Raw genomic sequence first — 18,813 nt, 5'->3', positions numbered from 1 at the left:
TTTCTTCTCTTAACTGATTTAAGAATTGTGTAGTGCAATGGGCATGTAAGATATGAAAATGCAATCTAGATATGTGTGTGTATATATATTCCAATGATAGCACAAAGGGAATGGAGTGGAAGCACAGGTGTACTGAGTTAAGTAAATGACTCCAGATGGTAACTGGAATCCATATGGACAAATGAAGAGAACCATAAATGACAGATAAGCAAGTCAATATAACACCATCTATAAATACATGTTTGTTTTCCTCTCCTTGTTTAAAGTTATAAATATATAAAATTATATAAGGTAATTATTATGTTAATGTGTTATTGATTTTTTAGAATCTATAGATTTACTATGTATAAGTAACACTGTGAAAAGGGGATGATTTGACTTGGCTGATCATGACTGGGCTCACATATCTAAGGCCTTCAAAGGGACAACTGGGCTGATTAGGCTCAGCTTCACATGGTCTGTCACCCTCCAGCAGGTTATCTTATGCTTATTGGCATGATACGAAGTAGGTGTTTCAAGTAAGAGTAAAATTACGTGGAGTCTGTTTAGGACCAGACCCATTACTAGCCCACCATCACTTCCACATTTTAGGTGGTAAGGCCAGTCTAGATTTAAGAGTGGGGATATAGGCACCACATCTTGATTAGAGGAGCTGCTGAGTCACATTTAAAAAAATGAGAATGGGACAATTGTAGCCACTTCTGCAAATAATCCACTGCACAGTATTAGAACCATTCATCCTACACTTCCTTGTTTTCTTAAAACTTTTTAAAATTTGGGTGGTGATGGTAGTGGTTTAGTCACTAAGTCATATCTGACCCTTGCAACCCCATGGACTGTAGCCCGCCAGGCTCCTCTGTCCATGGGATTTCCCACGCAAGAATACTAAAGCGGGTTGTCATTCCCTTCTACAGGGGATCATCCCGAACCAGGGATTGAACTCGGGTCTCCTGCATTGCAGGCGGTCTCTTTACCGTCCAAGCTACCAGGGAAGCCCCATTAGCTAATTAGAAAATATATATGGAAACTGTGTGCATGTTTATCTAGATTTGAGAGATGGATCTAAGTGCCAAGAAGTCTGTTAAAATCCAGATTCTTTATTGCTTATGGGTAGATACAAGGTCATCTCAACCTCCCTTCTTCTTACACTTACTAGCTTTTATTTAAAACACTCCAAGTACTTTATCAGTTTAGAAATTTGCCTTTGCCATCTTTCTGGAATGTTCATTTGTCTTACCACATCTCTGCCTCAATTCTAGGCATAGAAGATGATGTCAGTATCCTGGCCAACCCCCAACAGCCTGTACAATTTAGAGGCATATTTGCCTAACTTTCAAATGTCAGAACCTGTATTTCTTTTTTTTCCAATTTGAAAAGTTGTATTTATTTATTTTGGCCATGCTGTGTGGCATGTTGGATCTTAGTTCCCTGAGCAGAGATTCACCCCCTGCGTTGGAAGCATGGAATCTTAACCACTGGACCACTTGGGAGGTCCTAGAACAGGCGTTTCTTTGTGTGAGGGCTTTTATTAGATTGTCAGAACCCACCCTGCCTAACTGCATGGTAGTCAATGGCACCCTACTCCAGTACTCTTGCCTGGAAAATCCCATGGATGGAGGAGCCTGGTAGGCTGCAGTCCATGGGGTTGCTAAGAGTCAGACATGACTGAGCGACTTCACTTTCACTTTTCACTTTCATGCATTGGAGAAGGAAATGGCAACCCACTCCAGTGTTCTTGCCTGGAGAATCCCAGGATCGGGGGAGCCTGGTGGGCTGCCGTCTATGGGGTCGCACAGAGTCGGACACGACTGAAGTGACTTAGCAGCAGCAGCAGCAGCCAGAATGCTGAGGCATTATCTTCCCCTGGAAAGTGTGTTTTCTACCTTAGAAGTTTTTCAGTGATATTAAGCTGATTAATAATGAACACTTCGTTTGCTTTCTTCACTTCCCTGTCTGAATTCTTCACTTCCCAGCTAGAGTTTCCTGGGAATGCTGGGTGTGATAGGCTAAACAGTTTTGTTGTTGAGTCACTTTGTGTCTGACTCTTTTGCAACCCCGTGGACTGTAGCCCCCAGGCCCCACTCCACGGGATTTCCCATGTCAGAATACTGGAGTTGGTTGCCATTTCCTACTCCATGGTATCTTCGTGACCCAGTGATCGAATTCACATCTCCTGCATTGCAGGCAGATTATCTACCACTGGCCACCAAAAATAACCAGTTCCAAATCCCTTAAATCTGCAAATGTTTCCTTATATGGCAAGAGAGAATTCACATATAAGATTAAGTCAATGATCTTGAGGTGGAAGATCATTGTGTATTATCTGATCGAGTCCAGGTGTAAACATACATGTCATTATTAGAAGGAGGCAGAGAGAGATTTGATACAGAAGGAGGAAATTTGACCCCTTAAGCAAGATGCTACCTTGTTGGCTGTGAAGTTGAAGACAGGGGACAAGAAATAGAAGGAATGTATAGAGAGCCCTGGGGTCTGGAAAAGGCCATGAAACAGATTCTGCTGTGGATCCTCCAGAGGATGGCCCTGTTGGCAAGTTGTTTTCAGCCCAGTGAAACTGTTCTGAACTTTTTACCTCCAGAGTTGTACAAGACTAAATATGTGTTGGTATAAGATACCAAATCTGTTTTAGCAACCATAGGAATCTAATAAAGATTTTGGTACCAGGAAGTAGGGTGCAGCTGTAACAAATACCTAAAAGAAGAAGTTGCTTTGGAATTGGATAATGGCTATAGATTGGAGTAATTTGGAGGAGGATGACAGGCAAATGCTAGATTACCTTGAACAGTTAATAGAAATATGAATGTTGAAAGTGCTGCTGGTGAGGGCTCAAATGGAAGTGAGGAACACAGTAGAGAAAGCCAATATTGTCATAGAGAATACCATATGAATGTTACAGATGTTGCTGGTGAAGACATTTTTCTTAAAAAATTTAATTTTTTGTGGTTGATTTACAATATTGTGTTAATTTTAGGTGTATAGCAAAATGGTTCATATGTAATCTTTTCAGATTCTTATCCCTTATAGGATATTGCAAAATATTCAGTATAGTTCCCTGTGCTATCCAGTAGGTCTTTGTTGATTATCTATTTTATAGATACTAGTGTGTATCTGTTAATCCCCAAACTCCTAATTTATCCATTCCCCTTCTTCCCCTTTGGTAACCATAGGCTTGTTATGAAATGGTTGTTCATCTATTTCTGTTTTGTATATAAGTTCATTTGTTTTGGCTTTTGGGGGGTTCTACATTGTAAGCGATAGCATATGATATGTGTCTTTCTCTGACTTAATTCACACAGTATAACAATCTATCAAGATTCATCCTTGTTGCTGCAAATGGCATTATTTTGTTCTTTTTAATGGCTGAGTAGCATTCCATTGTATATATGTACCACATCTTTTTTATCCATTCACCTATTGATGGACACTTAGGTTGCTTCCATGTCTTGACTGTTGTAAATAATGCTGCAGTGAACATACGGGTACGTGTATCTTTTTGAATTATGGTGTTCTCTGAATATATGGCCAAGGGTGGGATTGCTGGATCATATGGAAACTCTATTTTTAGTTTTTACAGAATCTCCATACTGTTCTCTACAGCAGTTGTACCAACTTATGTTCCCACGAACAGTGTAGGAAGGTTCCTTTTTTCCCACACCCTCTGCTGGTGAAGACTTGGAAGGAAATATGGAACATGATTTTGGAAACTTGAGAGGATTCTTGTTACACAGTGGTATAAATTTTAGGTGAATTGTCTCCTGCAGTTATGTGGAGAACAGAACTTAAAAGCATTGAATTGAAAATTTAGCTTAGAAATTAAATTGTAATTTAATTGTGCAAATTAAATTGTAAGCTAAATTTTAAATAAATTTCAGTTAAATAGAGCAGATTTCCAAGATAAGTGTTGAAAGCAAGCCCTTGTTTCTTCTTGCTACTAGTGGTGAAAATGGTAGAGAAAAGACAAATTGAGGGAAGATCTGTTAAGCAAAAAGGAACTTAGGACTTAAAGATATGAGAAAATCTCAGCCTGTCCAGTTTGCAAAAGTACATTAAAATGAAAGGATTCACTGTCAGGAAAGTGTCCTGTAGAGAAAAATATCAAGGATGTAGCTAGATATTTTTTGCTAGTTACCTCTAAGGTATGAGAATACCAGAATATACAAACAGAGGGCTCCATGAAGCAAAGTGGGCTGTGACTCATAGATAACCCTAGTCATCTCAGTAGAAACAAGGAATAGAGAATCTCTGAATGAGCCTTCTGTGTAAGGGCATGGATTACTCAAGATACACATGGGAGACTACAGGATTCTTGAGCATGTTAAATCAGCATGAACAATGCCATCTCTAACTGAAAGGATAGATAGAAGATGAAAGGAGGCTGTGGGGCTCCCAGAATTTGACAAGCAGAAAACAGGCTGATAAAGCTACTCAGCTGCAAACACGTGTTCCATTCAAAATAAAGGCAAGATGATTCTGAGGGGAGAGCCCAGGGCCTAGAGGGCAGAGCTATGGTCAGGGGGTGAAGTCCTGGAGTCAGAAGGAGCCTCAAGCCACAAAGAATTATTCCCAGGCCTTGAAACCTATGGAGGTTTGCCTGCTTGAATATTGAAATTGCTGGAATCAGAGAGTTCTTTTCTTCTACTTTCACTTTGGGAATTGAAATAGCAGTAACTGTTATCAGCTGTACATGAACCAGAAATAAGCAGAAACACAAACTTTGTAGAGATGACAATTAAAATGTGGGAAAACAGAAAATGAGGAGAAACATTTCTTGTGCTTTGGCTTCACCAAGGACAGCCAGGAAGAGAAACATCTGAACTTAAACTGAGCACCGAGTGCACTTTCCCTCTCTTTATAATGTTTACTGGGTTCTGATGAATTCATTAAGCGTCTCATCGTAAATTCCAAAATGATCCAAAGATATTTTTCAAACTGTAAAAATCAAGACACATAATAAACACGAGGTGAACATGAGTTCACCTCCAATACTTTGGCCACCTGATGCGAAGAGCTGACTCATTTGAAAAGACCTGATGCTGGGAAAGATTGAGGGCAGGAGGAGAAGGGGACGACAGAGGACGAGATGGTTGGATGGCATCACCGACTCAATGGACATGGGTTTGGGTGGACTCCGGGAGTTGGTGATGGACAGGGAGGCCTGGCGTGCTGCGGTTCATGGGGTCACAAAGAGTTAGACGCGACTGAGCAACTGAACTGAACATGAGTTAAAAGATTTTATTTTACTCAGTGAAGGAATTGAAAAGTGTTATAACTTGTTCCAAAGAGAAATCAAATGTTGGATACAGGAATACTGATCAAGAATATTTAAATGAATGTGTACATGGAAGCGAAACTGATTTCATTACATCATGAGAAGGGGACAATTTAATCTCTACTACACAGAATCTCTTATATGTTTGTGAGTAACTTCCAACTAACCAAAGATTGTCAAAGACCTCAAAGACAGTACAAGGCTAGAATCAGATAATGTGCTCTGGTACCCTAAAGAGAGGGAAAAGTTTGCCAGGGAAACACACATCTGTACAATGTTATAGTCAAGTACACTTCCCTCGATATCAGGGGGCAGTGGGGTGACCAGGTTTATGACATGGACGTGGCTTGGCTGAGACCTGATTAGGGCGCAGTGGAAATCAGTGACATCCCAAAGTTGAGGGTGTCACAGATGTAGCCCCCTGATCAATGGGGGACTAGAGCACAGGGATAAAATGTGTTGGGCTCAGTGCATGTGTCTTAAGAGACTCAGTCCAGCAGGAAAATGAAGCAGAGCTTGATCTGCAGAAGCAAAGCCAGCAAACAGCATGTCTGAAGAACAAAGTGAGGAGTGCTCTTACCAGACACCAGCCCATCCTGTACCTTCCCTGCCACAGTTCCCCGTGTGCCTCTTAGACTGTCTTCTGCAAGAGGATGAATATGTCCACACCCTGAGTTCATCCAAACAGATTTCCTTCTTTTCCATGCTCAATTATCTCACTGACTACATTCTGGCTGGGTCTGGTCAGCGCTGAGGCCAATGGCGGTATGCAGGTCTCTCCACAGGGTGTGGAGAGCCTGGGGGGTGACAACACAGAACCTCATCACCACTTAATGAATGTGCCCTTCACTCTGATGAGATGCCTGGATCCAGAAGGAATGGCTGAAGCTGGGTCCCCAGAGCTTGGCAGGAGCCTTCATAACCTCAGCCCAAGGTACAACTTCTCAGCTGAGGAACCCCGGCTTCTGTCAATAAACGCTATTAAAGTGTTTAAATCCATGTCTGTGCTTCTGACTACTCTCTTTCTGTGAAAGGTGTGGTCAGGGTGGGATGATGAAATCTGTGATTTCAGGGAATGGTTTCCAGTGGTGACAGTGTGGGGAGTGATTCTGGGGGGAGTCGTTGACTGAGGTTTTGGGGTGAAGACTTTCTCACTGGCTCTGAGGGAATCTGGGCTGGGAGGTTGCAAAGTTGGCCAGAGAGGGGGCATGTTGAATTCCGTGAATGATGGTGGTAACTCGGGAGGGGCTACAGACCGTGATGGACAAGCTGAAGGCTTTATTCATCATGGGGAACACCTGAAAGTGGGTGATGATGACAAGGGGGATGGATAGAGGGTGGAGGAGGAGCATCTGGCATGAAATTTATTCATGATGGGAAATACCTAAAATCAGAGGTGATGGCAATGGGGTGAATGGAAAGGGTGGTGTAGAAGTTGGTGTTAATTTAATGGGGCCGGATCTTTAGATGGAGATTGAGGGATGATGGGGAAACTATAGAGAAATACACATAAAATAAGTTGTTGTCTGGTTTGTTTCATTTATTTATGTCATGCTTCATTCCAGAAAATATTAGTAATGTATTTTACCATGTTGGGTAATATCAGTGCTATGTTTTTGGCAGAATGTAGCCTTCTATCCTCTTGTGGACATGAGTAAATTAGCCTGGACCTGGTTCTCACATCATTGCTGGATGCTTGGGCCTCTGTGAAAACCTCAGCCTGCTGAATTTTGTAGGGAGACAGAAAGAGTGCTGTACAGACGAGGAAGCCAGGGCTACATCTGTTAACCAGACAGTCCTCACCCTAGTTCCCTTTCTGCCCCCCTCTGTTTGGTGACACCCTCTATTTCCCTCCTTTCACTATTGATGGAAGCTTGGAGCTGACTTAGCTTTTGGCAACTTCTCAGGAGTGTCTTAAGAGTAACCATGTCGGGTGTGCTTAGAACTTGATGGAGTCAGTGCTTGTTTAATTGACTTTTCTTGGGATATTAATATATTTATAATTATGGCTGATTCACATTGTATGGCAGAAACCAACACAACATTGTAAGGCAAAAAGTCACTCAGTCGTGTCCAGCTCTTTGGGACCCCATGGACTATACAGTCCATGGAATTCTCCAGGCCAGAGTACTAGAGTGGGTAGCCTTTCCCTTCTCCAGGGGATCTTCCCAACCCACGGATCGAACCCAGGTCTCCTGCATTGCAGGTGGATTCTTTACCAGCTGAGCCACAAGGGAAGCCCAATTATCTTCCAATTAAAGATAATTTTTTTTTTTACTTCTAAAAATTTTTATTGAAGTATAGTTGCTGCTGTTGCTGCTGCTGCTGCTGCTAAGTCGATTCAATCGTGTCTGACTCTGTGCGACCCCATAGATGGCAGCCCACCAGGCTCCCCCGTCCCTGGGATTCCCCAGGCAAGAACACTGGAGTGGGTTGCCATTTCCTTCTCCAATGCATGAAAGTGAAAAGTGAAAGTGAAGTTGCTTAGTCGTGCCCAACTCTTAGCGACCCCATGGATTGCAGCCCACCAGGCTCCTCTGTCCATGGGATTTTCCAGGCAAGAGTACTGGAGTGGGGTGCCATTGCCTTCTCTGGTATAGTTGCTATACAATATTATATAAGTTACAGGTGTACAATACAGTGATTCACAATTTTTAGGTTATACTTCTCTTATGGTTATTACAAAATATTGGCTATATTCCCCATGTTGTACAATATATTCCTTTTAAAAGATTTTTTTTATATGAACCATTTTTAAAGTCTTCATTGAACTTCTTACAATATTGCTGTTGTTTTGTGTTTTGGTTTTTTGGCTGCAAAGTATATGGGATGTGAGAGTTGGTCCATAAAGAAGGTTGAGCGGTGCTGAAGAATTGATGCTTTCGAATTGTGGTGCTGGAGAAGACTCTTGAGGGTCCCTTGGACAGCAAGGAGATCAAACCAGTCAATCCTAAAAGAAATCAACCCTGGATATTCATTGGAAGGGTTAATGCTGAAGCTGAAGCTCCAATACTTTGGCCTCCTAATGGGAAAAATTGACTCCTTAGAAAAGACCCCTGATGCTGGGAAAGATTGAAGGCAGGAGGAGAAGGGGATGACAGAGGACAAGATGGTTGGATGGCATCATCAACTCAATGGACATGAGTTTAAGCAAACTCCGGAAGATAGTGGAGGACAGAGGAGTTTGCTATGCTACAGTCCTTGGGATCAAAGTGTTGGACATGGCTTAGCGATTGAACAGCAAAAACATATGGGATCTTAGCTCCCCAGCCACGGCTGGAACCCTGGGAAAGGTGAAGTCTTAACCATGAGACTGCCAGGGAATTCCCTGTACAATATAGCTTATTTTATATACAATAGTTTGTACTTCTTAATACTCTACCCTTATCTTGTCCCCTCCCCCTCCCTCTCCCTGTGGTTAACCACAAGTTTGTTCTTTATTTCTGTGAGTCTGCTGCTTTTTTGTTATATTCACTAATTTGATGCATTTTTTAGATTCCACATATAAATCATATCATACAGTATTGGTCTTTCTCTGTCTGACTTATTTCACTTATCACAATGCCCTCCAAGTCCATTTGTGTTGCTGCAAGTGGCAACATTTTATTCTTTTTTATGGCTGAATAGTATTCCACTGTGTGTGTGTTTGTGATCAAACCCAGGTCTCCCACATTGCAGGGGGATTCTTTACCAGCTGAGCCACAAGGGAATCCCAATTATCCTCCAATTAAAGATAATTAAAAAAATTAATAAAATAAACTTTTATCTCACTGTCAAGATGGATGTTCACCACACAGATTTGTAAATCATTAACGAGAGCCATGGCACCCTTCTGGCCTTAGCCAAGGCCCCCTCTTACTCTCCTGTTCATTTGAGTGGCCAGCAGGCCTCTCCCCAGTGACGTCAGGTAGAGAGTGTCCTTCAGATGGTCATGTGAGGGCACCAGCTGTGCCACCCCGTCCCTGAAGTGGAGCATCTTTGTGTCCAGGGCACGATGCCTCATCTTCCAGTGACTTTCAGGCAACAGAGAGTGCCTCCGGGGTGACTGGTGCCAGGGAATCAATCATGATACTCACATCCTACCATGTTGGCTAAATAGCTGAGTGGTTTTTGAAAGCTGTTGATTTTGGCTTATGGCTGTGGCATGTTTAACACTGAATGTAGTCTCCAGGATACCTCACTGGAAGTCACACCATGACTTGTTGTAGCATGAGACCTGGTCTCCAGGATACCTCACCGGAAGTCACACCAGAGGATCCATTGAGGACCAGAGAAGTCATAGTAGGTGGATAAACTGTGTCAGGTTAGCAGGTCTGTGTGCTCAGGGTCACCTTACAGACCATGCCATGTCAGCACTAGTGGCCCTGTGACGCCTGCAGGGAGCCAGGCTTCCTGGGCTCTTTAGACTTTCTGTTTGATGACTAGGTTTGGAGGTTGAGCTTTTCTGACCTCACGTGGGCAGGCCATGTGCAGAGTCACGTGGACAGGGGAGAATCAGGCAGAGCGGTACCACTGTTGCTTTAAGAATCGTGTTCCAGCTGTGCCTGTGGGTTTACAGCAGACATGGGGGCCCCGGGCAGCTTATCCTCTGTCTAACTGTGGCACCCTGCCACACCTCTCTCCTCCCCAGGACCAGGGGTCCTCCACCAGGGGAGGAAGGCAGGCAGAGGCTGAGAACCACTGCCTTTGGGAAAGCATGAGTCACCCAAGGTTAGGCTTTTTGTGCATTTTGAAAACACGGCAAGTGGGCTAATGAGGGAGGATTTGTTCTACTTTAAGCCCTGCAGAGAACACCAGTGATGACCAGTACCCTGTTGAGAGTGGGAATGCTGAAACCAGTGTGAGTGGGAACAGGGACTTGGGAGGGCATGCGTGCCAAACGCTGAAACCAGTGTGAGTGGGAACAGGGACTTGGGAGGGCGTGCGTGCCAAACCAGGTCTGTGATCAAAAGTGGTGTCAGGGCAGGCCAGGGTCAGACACCAGACACAGGTCAGCACAGGTGAAAACATCACTTGTGAGATGACATGAGCCAAGAGTCCAGCCTGGAAAGACCTTGGAGAGTAATGTCAGATTGCTGTTGGTGTGGACACAAGGCCTGGGAATAAGGCTGGCCTCCCTCTGAAGACAGCCTCTGAGAAGAGAGGTGTTTCGAGGGCCTAGGCTCCCCTGGTCCCTGAATCTGACAGGTCCTGTAGGAAGTTGCCAGAGACCACCTGACTCTTTACAAAGGGCTTTCAGAGCCTCGAAATGACATTCAAGGAAGAGGAGACTATATGAACACCAATATATGATGTCCCTAGAAAACAAATTACAAAGTGGCCACTGAACAGACCTAATCTAGTCAGCAAATGGAATTATTAGGCCTACAGTGACTATCTTTTTAAAAATTTATTTATTTATTTTTGGCTGTGCTGGGTCTTCATTGGTGTGCACGGGCTTCCTCTAGTTGCAGCAAGCAGGGGCTACTCTCTAGCTGTGGTGCAAGGGCTTTTCATTGCTGTGGTCTCTCTTGTTACAGACTACAGGCTGTAGGCATGTGGGCTCAGCAGTTGTGGTGCCCAGGCTCAAGTAGTTGTGATTCAGTGGTCAGTTGCTCTGCAGCATGTGGGATCTTCCTGGACCAGGGATTGAACTAGTGTCCTCTGCATTGGTAGGCTGATTCTTTACCACTGGCCCACCAGGGAAGTCCCCTACAGTGAAATTTTTAAAGGAAAATTCATTATCAAGCAACATTTACAAATCAAGAACTTTTTGCCTGAAAAATCTCAATTTTTTTGGTGAAAATCAAAATGTCTGGACATCCATGGCTATAGTCCGATGAGGATGTCTGACTGCTTGTACCATTCATACCGGGCCTTTCCTTTCTCTGTTGTATCTCACGCGTGGCCCACTTCACTCATTTATAGCATATTGCTGGCTCCTGGATCATGGAAAAAAGCAAGAGAGTTCCAGAAAAACATCTATTTCTGCTTTATTGACTATGCCAAAGCCTTTGATTGTGTGGATCACAATAAACTGTGGAAAATTCTTCAAGAGATGGGAATACTAGACCACCTGACCTGCATCTCGAGAAACCTGTATGCAGGTCAGGAAGCAACAGTTAGAACTGGACATGGAACAACAGACTGCTTCCAAATAGGAAAAGGAGTACATCAAGGCTGTATATTGTCACCCTGCTTATTTAACTTATATGCAGAGTACGTCATGAGAAATGCTAGACTGGAAGAAACACAAACTGGAATCAAGATTGCCGGGAGAAATATCAATAACCTCAGATATGCAGATGACACCACCCTTATGGCAGAAAGTGAAGAGGAACTCAAAAGCCTCTTGATAAAAGTGAAAGAGGAGAGTGAAAACGTTGGCTTAAAGCTCAACATTCAGAAAACGAAGATCGTGGCATCTGGTCCCATCACTTCATGGCAAATAGATGGGGAAACAGTGGAAACAGTGTCAGACTTTATTTTTGGGGGATCCAAAATCACTGCAGATGGTGACTGCAGCCATGAAATTAAAAGACGCTTACTCCTTGGAAGGAAAGTTATGACCAACCTAGACAGCATATTCAAAAGCAGAGACATTACTTTGCCAACAAAGGTCCGTCTAGTCAAGGCTATGGCTTTTCCTGTGGTCACGTATGGGTGTGAGAGTTGGACTGTGAAGAAGGCTGAGCACCGAAGAATTGATGCTTTTGAACTGTGGTGTTGGAGAAGACTCTTGAGAGTCCCTTGGACTGCAAGGAGATCCAACCAGTCCATTCTGAAGGAGATCAGCCCTGGGCGTTCATTGGAAGGACTGATGCTGAAGCTGAAACTCCAGTACTTTGGCCACCTCATGCGAAGAGTTGACTCATTGGAAAAGACTTTGATGCTGGGAGGGATTGGGGACAGGAGGAGAAGGGGACGACAGAGGATGAGATGGCTGGATGGCATCACTGACTCGATGGACGTGAGTCTGAGTGAACTCCGGGAGTTGGTGATGGACAGGGAGGCCTGGTGTGCTGTGATTCATGGGGTCGCAAAGAGTTGGACACGACTGAGCAACTGAACTGAAAGATATTTGAGTTCATCGTTTCCATTGTAAATTAATTGTAAAACCACAATTTTATGAAAGATAAAATCTTCTCGTTCAGTGAATTAGTGTAGCGTAGTGCTCTTCAAATTGTTTTGGTATAGTGTCAATATTTTCTGTTACTGTACAAGTTCGTTGCAAACTGATACAGCCTTATTTTATGTGACTATTATGAAGCTTACATATGACACTTCACTGAAGTTCAGCCACACCTGGACTAATACATTTTCTGTTCAACAAGATGATTCCACTCACCTAAGTGTTGTTGTACAGCCAGATTGCTAGAATGGTCACTAAATGCTAACTTGTGATTTCTGTAGGTCCTGTCACTGACTAGTAGACAATAATGACCCCATGGCAGTACCCAAATCATGTTTGCAGAGCAGTGCAATAGTACATTTGTTTCATTTTATTCTTTGAGAAGTATGGTTTCAAATCTAAGGAAAGGCAATGAAAAGGCCCTGAGTTTAGTGTTTCATTTAGCATTTCTCCTTCAGAGTCCTGAATATGGACAAAAGGTTAAGCGCATGCTCAGCTGCTCAAGTCATGTCCGACTCATTGCAACCCCATGGTCTGTAGCCCGTCAGGCTCCTCTGTCCATGGGATTTCCCAGGCAAGAATACTGGAGTAGAGAGGCCATTTCCTTCTCCAGGGGATCTTCTTAACCGAGGGATTGAACCCCGGTCTTTTGTATCTCCTGCATTGGCAGGCAGATTCTTTTACCACTGAGCCACCTGGGAAGTCCCACACAAAAGATTATATTACTCTCTTATATTTAGGGTTCTCAAATCACTGTGGGGAAAATATCTCTAAACTTCTGTAAATACAAAATCAACTAAAGCAAAAAACTGGTTTGTTGCAGGGAGGCAGGTTAGATTCTGTTGTTGTGAGATCCTTGGGTTCCGAGATATAGTATGAGAAGAATTCACCCACTGAACTGTGGAAGAGAGTCTTCATGTCACAGTGGGGCAAAATAGTGAAAGAAGAAGGGGGCAAACTGGGTTCTGGTCTCCCGTAAGTGTAGTTTTCTTGGGGCCCGTCAGCTTCCATGGCTATACAATGTGGTGCTGATGTGCTCAGTCGTGGCTGACTCCTTGCGACCCCATGGACTGTAGCCCGCCAGGTTTCTCTGTCCATCGAATTTTCCAGGCAAGAATACTGGACTGGGTTGCCATTTCCTTCTCCAATACAGTGTGGTGGTTGGACTAAATTATCTCAGAGATTTGCTTGAGGTGTACAGTTCTCAGCTTATGATCTTTTCCTAGCTTCCCTGATAGCTCAGTTGGGTAAGAATCCACTTGCAGTGCAGGAGACCCTGGTTCAATTCCTAGGTCAGGAAGATCCTCTGGAGAAGGGATAGGTTACCCACTCCAGTATTCTCGGGCTTCCTTTGTAGCTCAGTTGGTGTAAAAAAAAAAAAAAAAAAAATCCACCTGCAATGCGGGAGACCTGGGTTCAATCCTTGGGTTGGGAAGATCCCCTGGAGAAGGGAAAGGCTACTCACTCCAGTATTCTGGCCTGGAGAATTCCATGGACTGTATAATCCATGGGGTCACAAACAGTTGGACACAACTGGGTGACTTTCACTTTCATGATCTTTTCCTAAGGAAAGTTCTCTACCTAAAGTGGGTGAACAGGGCACAGAACAGGGATTTTTTTTTTTTAAGTATTCATTTTGTAGCTGAGGCCACTTTGGCCCAGAGATGCTGATGAGTTCTCCCAAGGTCCCATGGCAAGTGGGTTGCAGGGTAGGGATGAGAACCCAGCCTTGCTGCCTGCTGTGGAGGCTCTTCCTCTGCTATATCCTGATAAATGGGTGGTCTTGACATAGGAAGGTTTTAATGGTCTCCTCTGGGGGAAGAAAGCCAAATACTTCAATATAGAGGTGTTGATTTCTTACAAAAGGTATGAATTGGTTTCTGGGAGAATATATTGGCTTGGTCCTAAAGTATGTTCGAGTTCTTCCATAAGATGGTGCTGCTGCTGCTGCTATGTCGCTTCAGTCGTGTCCAACTCTGTGTGACCCCATAGACGGCAGCCCACCAGGCTCCCCCGTCCCTGGGATTCTCCAGGCAAGAACACTGGAGTAGGTTGCCATTTCCTTCTCCAATGCATGAAAGTGAAAAGTGAGAGTGAAGTCGCTCAGTCATGTCCGACTCTTTGTGACCCCATGGACTGCAGCCTACCAGGCTCCTCCATCCATGGGATTTTCCAGGCAAGAATACTGGAGTGGGGTGCCATCGCCTTCTCCATAAGATGGTACAGAGACACCCAAATGAACTGTTTGACCAACCCAGTATATTGTTTAAATGTAGTTCATTTAAGGTACCATAATTCAGTTTCTTTAGTCTCAAGGAAATTTAGGAATAGTCAGTTTGTATAAACAATTTATCTGGATATGTCACTCAGAACAGAACCCCTTTAAGAGATTTTATAATCAACTGTAGTCCATTATAGTAGTATCATTCCAAGATAGGAAAACATTACACACTCAGTCAGAGGTGAGGGCATTTTTGAGTGACAGACATGGACATAAAAGCATGGAAAAACAGAGATTATAGCTTCAATGTTATAATTTTAGCCATGGCTCAAGTAAATATCAAAAAGTGTTCTTCTCTAGAGGGTATGATTTGAAGAAGCAAATAGACAAACAAAGACTGGAAAACCAGTTTCTCTGTTGTCTCTCACTCAGTGGAGCCTAGATCTCTGTGAACCTATTTCAAGAGGTCGCCAGATGGTCAGATCCTGAAACCAAATTCTCCACCATTTCTGCCAACAATAGGAATAACTTATCAGCTATAAATGAACAAAAACAAAGCAACCACAAAATTACTACAGAGGAAAATTTTAAAATTAAAATTAGAAAATCATGGAAATCCTCTTGGTTTCCATGGGGCTTTGGAATCACCTAGAAGAAACAAGACACTCCTGGGCTTTAACTGAGAATGTGGCACTTTTCTGTCTTGGGAGTTTACCTGGCTCTGACAGGGGAGTCCATGGCCATATCCATGTGACCTCCAAAACAGTTAAAAGATATTTTTAAACATAGAAAATCATGACACTCTTAAAGATATGAAATGTACATGTATTCAAAGAATCTGTTTAACTCCTGAGGGGATTGGCAGATGGTATAACAAAAGGTAACCTGAAGAACAAACATATAAGTTTTGAAGCAGAGTATTTTAAATGTGTAATTGGAGGCATGATTGGTTTTATTACAATATGAGAAGGGAGACAAATGGATCTCCCCTGGACAAGGCATTCAGTATGTCTATCAGTGACCACCAATTTACAGAGGGATGTGAACCAGTTCAAAGATAATCCAAGGCTAGGCTCAGATAAGCTGAAGTGGTGTCCCAGAGACAGGGCTGTGTTTCCATTAAAACATTCTTTTTCTCTCCATGCCCCCTGTTTATTTATTTTTACTAGACTGTTACAGTAAAATAGAAAGAGTTCCCTATAAAAAGAGGTTCCTATCACAACCATTTCTAGGCCAGCCCTGGTCAGGGCCAATTGGCTACTGATGACATCACAAAGCCTGAGCTGTCACAAAGGCAGCTCCCTGAGCAATAAGAGACCTGAGCAAGGGGACACAGCCAGCAGAGAGACACTGGCATCTCAGGAGGCCCCAGCCAGTGGTATCATCAGTCTGGGCTGATAGAGGCAGCATCCAGCCGACACCATGTCTCCGAGAAGACACCTCTGGAACTGCCGTCGCAGTAGGAGACACTCCCTCTCCCGTTCCACCAGGGCCGAGCTGCAGTTCCCTGTGAGCCGCGTGGACCGCCTCCTGCGAGAGGGTCAGGGCGCCTATCGCCTGAGCTCAGCGACGCCCGTGTTCCTGACCGCAGTCCTTGAGTACCTGATAGCCAACATCCTGGACCTGGCGGGGAAGGAGGCCTGCACCAACCACAGGGTGCGCATCAGCCCGGAGCACGTGCAGACGGCGCTGATCAACAATGAGAATCTCCGCCGCCTCTTCCAGCCTGGTGCCTTCTCTCAGCCCACAGCTTCACCACACCTTCCCGAGAATTAGGGATGCCCAGGCACCTGAGTCCAGCCACACCTCATCAGTAGCTTCATCTCGCCCCAAAGTGCCCATAGATGAGGGAGGCCTGGTCTTCTACCCTTAGCACTGCTATTAAAGCGTTCATGGCTGTGCTTGTAACTGCTTGCTTTCTGTCATTTGTCCTTGAGGCGTCTGGGTGACATGGGGTGGCAGGGGGGTCCTCTCATGAGGGATGGAGGGGTGGAGTGGGTGGTTAGGGAGGGATGCTGGAATCCTGAAATCTGGGAGCGGTTTCCGATGGTGACAGTATTGTGTGTGGTCCTGGGGGGAGTCACTGGCTGAGGTTGCGGGGCAGGACTTCCTCACTGGCTCTGAAGGAGTCCAGACCAGGGAGGTTGGGAGGTTGCCGCTGAGAGGGCCTCTTGAATTCCCAGAAGGATGGTGGTAATGGGAGAGGGGCTGAAAACCGTGAGGGAGGAGCCTAAGGCTTTATTCCTTATGGGGAACATCTAAAAGTGGGAGGTGAAGCCAAGAGGAGTGATTGAAGAGGATGGCAAAGCAGTCAGTGTGAACTTAATGGGGCAGGACTTTTACATGAAGAGTGAAGAGTGATGGGGAAACCATAAAGAAATACACATAAGAGGAATTATGGCCATGTTGAGTTCATATATTATTTTACCATCTCCTTCCAAAAAAGAGACTTGAGACAGGGCTTATTAGCCAGTGCTGTGACACTCTCTGTGGACATTCACCAGATGGCAATGGGCCCCCCTCTGCTGCTCCTGGCCTGTCATACAGGACTGGTCAGAGGCTGCCCAGCTGGCTTCAACAGTGGGGTCAGTGGACCTGGGTTCGCCATCCCGGTTCACCACCTTCTGGCTGTGTGATCTTGGACATCCGTCTATTTCCTGTGAGCGGCAGCTCCCTCGTCTGTAAAACACGGATAATCAGAGTTCCTCCATCTTGGGGTTTTCCCATATGTCACCATGTTCCTGTAAACTGTGACTTAACCTGTGATTTAACACAGAGCCTGGCACAGGCCACACCCTTAACAGATGGCTGCCTGTGTCTCCCTCCCCAGCTGCTTGGACAGGTCCCCCAGGGGGCGGCCAGGCCTGATTCAGTTATTCTGTTGAGATACAGAATCTCTGCTTTGGGGGGGCAAAGTACAAAGTAGGTAGCCCAGAGAAACATATTTCAAACTTCTGACCTCCAGAATTAAAACCAAATAAATGTTTTATTTTTTTATTTAAGCCGAGTCTGTGGTAATTTATAAGCGCAGTCTTAGGAAACTAATGGAGCTGAGGAATGAACTTTTGCAATCTTTTAATAAAAGCAGACAGACTTGAGGAAACTAGAGCTAACTCTCTAACAAAACTTAATCTTTTTTACTGAGAGCAAATGCAGTTCTCAGATTTGAGTTCAATATGATATTTGACACTAAATAACCAGAAGCTGTTTTATTAAATCATATGAATAAATTCATGAAAACTGAGTCAGACTTTGAAAAATGTAATACAAATTTGTGCTATTTTTCAAAGTTGATTTCCGTACACCTTCTCTACTTTTCTGTATTAAGTATATACATGCTGAATTTTGTATTTCGGTGCCCTCTTTCCTATTCTGGAACAAAATGTCATTTTACTTTAGAACTGAAACATTCTCTTTTCCCCTGAGTTTTGAGGCTCATAGTAGGGTCTTGGTAATGTATATTAATTAAAAATTTTAATTAAAGTCACTTTTATTTTGCAGAGAGGTCTGGGGGTCCATAAATGTGTACTTCATGTGATTTTTACTGGACTAGGTCACATATATACCTAACCCACCTGTTTTAGCCACACACATTCCTTATATGTACAGCTTCTCAGTGTGACAAAGTGAACATGTTGATCGACAGAGCTGAAGATGTAGCCTCCTTGCAGCATGTACAAATAAGCACAATTGTATATGTTAAAATTATAGCTAGTGTTCACTGTATTTTTTAAATAATAAAACCATCCATTATGGAGCTCAATTTAGTGTCATCCAAGGTTTTTAGTTACCTAAGGATTTTGAAATGCTCTCAAGCTGACATACCTAGAACTTTATTATTGTGGAAATTTAGGTTTGTCAGCAAAATAACTGGATTTGATTAAACAGATTTTTCAAGTCTTAAAGTTTTATTGGAAGGAATCCTAGGCCATTTGATCAGTAAAAGTGTATAAGTTTTGGAAAAAAAATACTTGAGTAGCTTAAAAAAGTTTGCTTGTATTTCACCTAACATGGATAAATAAAGGATGATATAGATTTCACAAAACTTGAACTGTTAAGCTAGACTTGTTTGCTAAAGATTTAACCACATTTTATGCATTTGAGTTCTTAAAATGGTTGTTAGTTTCTTAGAGAATATGTATTATTTCAGTTTAGCTCATTTTAAGTGTCACAGTTCAATTTCTTTATTTTCAG

General features: G+C 43.5%; 1 protein-coding gene across 1 annotated transcript; it reads left to right on the top strand.

The window, feature by feature from the left end:
• The first annotated feature begins 15,906 nt into the window (after nt 1–15,906).
• Nucleotides 15,907–16,527, top strand: H2AL3 (H2A.L variant histone 3). Its single transcript, XM_003588188.5, has one exon. The coding sequence runs from the start codon at nt 16,042–16,044 to the stop codon at nt 16,393–16,395; it is 354 nt and encodes a 117-aa protein (XP_003588236.1). The 5' UTR covers nt 15,907–16,041; the 3' UTR covers nt 16,396–16,527.
• Nucleotides 16,528–18,813: the final 2,286 nt, after the last annotated feature.

This window comes from Bos taurus, chromosome X, assembly GCF_002263795.3.
Source record: "Bos taurus isolate L1 Dominette 01449 registration number 42190680 breed Hereford chromosome X, ARS-UCD2.0, whole genome shotgun sequence".
NCBI classification, from domain to species: Eukaryota; Metazoa; Chordata; class Mammalia; order Artiodactyla; family Bovidae; genus Bos; species Bos taurus.
The sequence above is the reverse complement of the archived record's forward strand: the minus strand, read 5'-3'. Positions and strand labels throughout refer to the sequence as shown.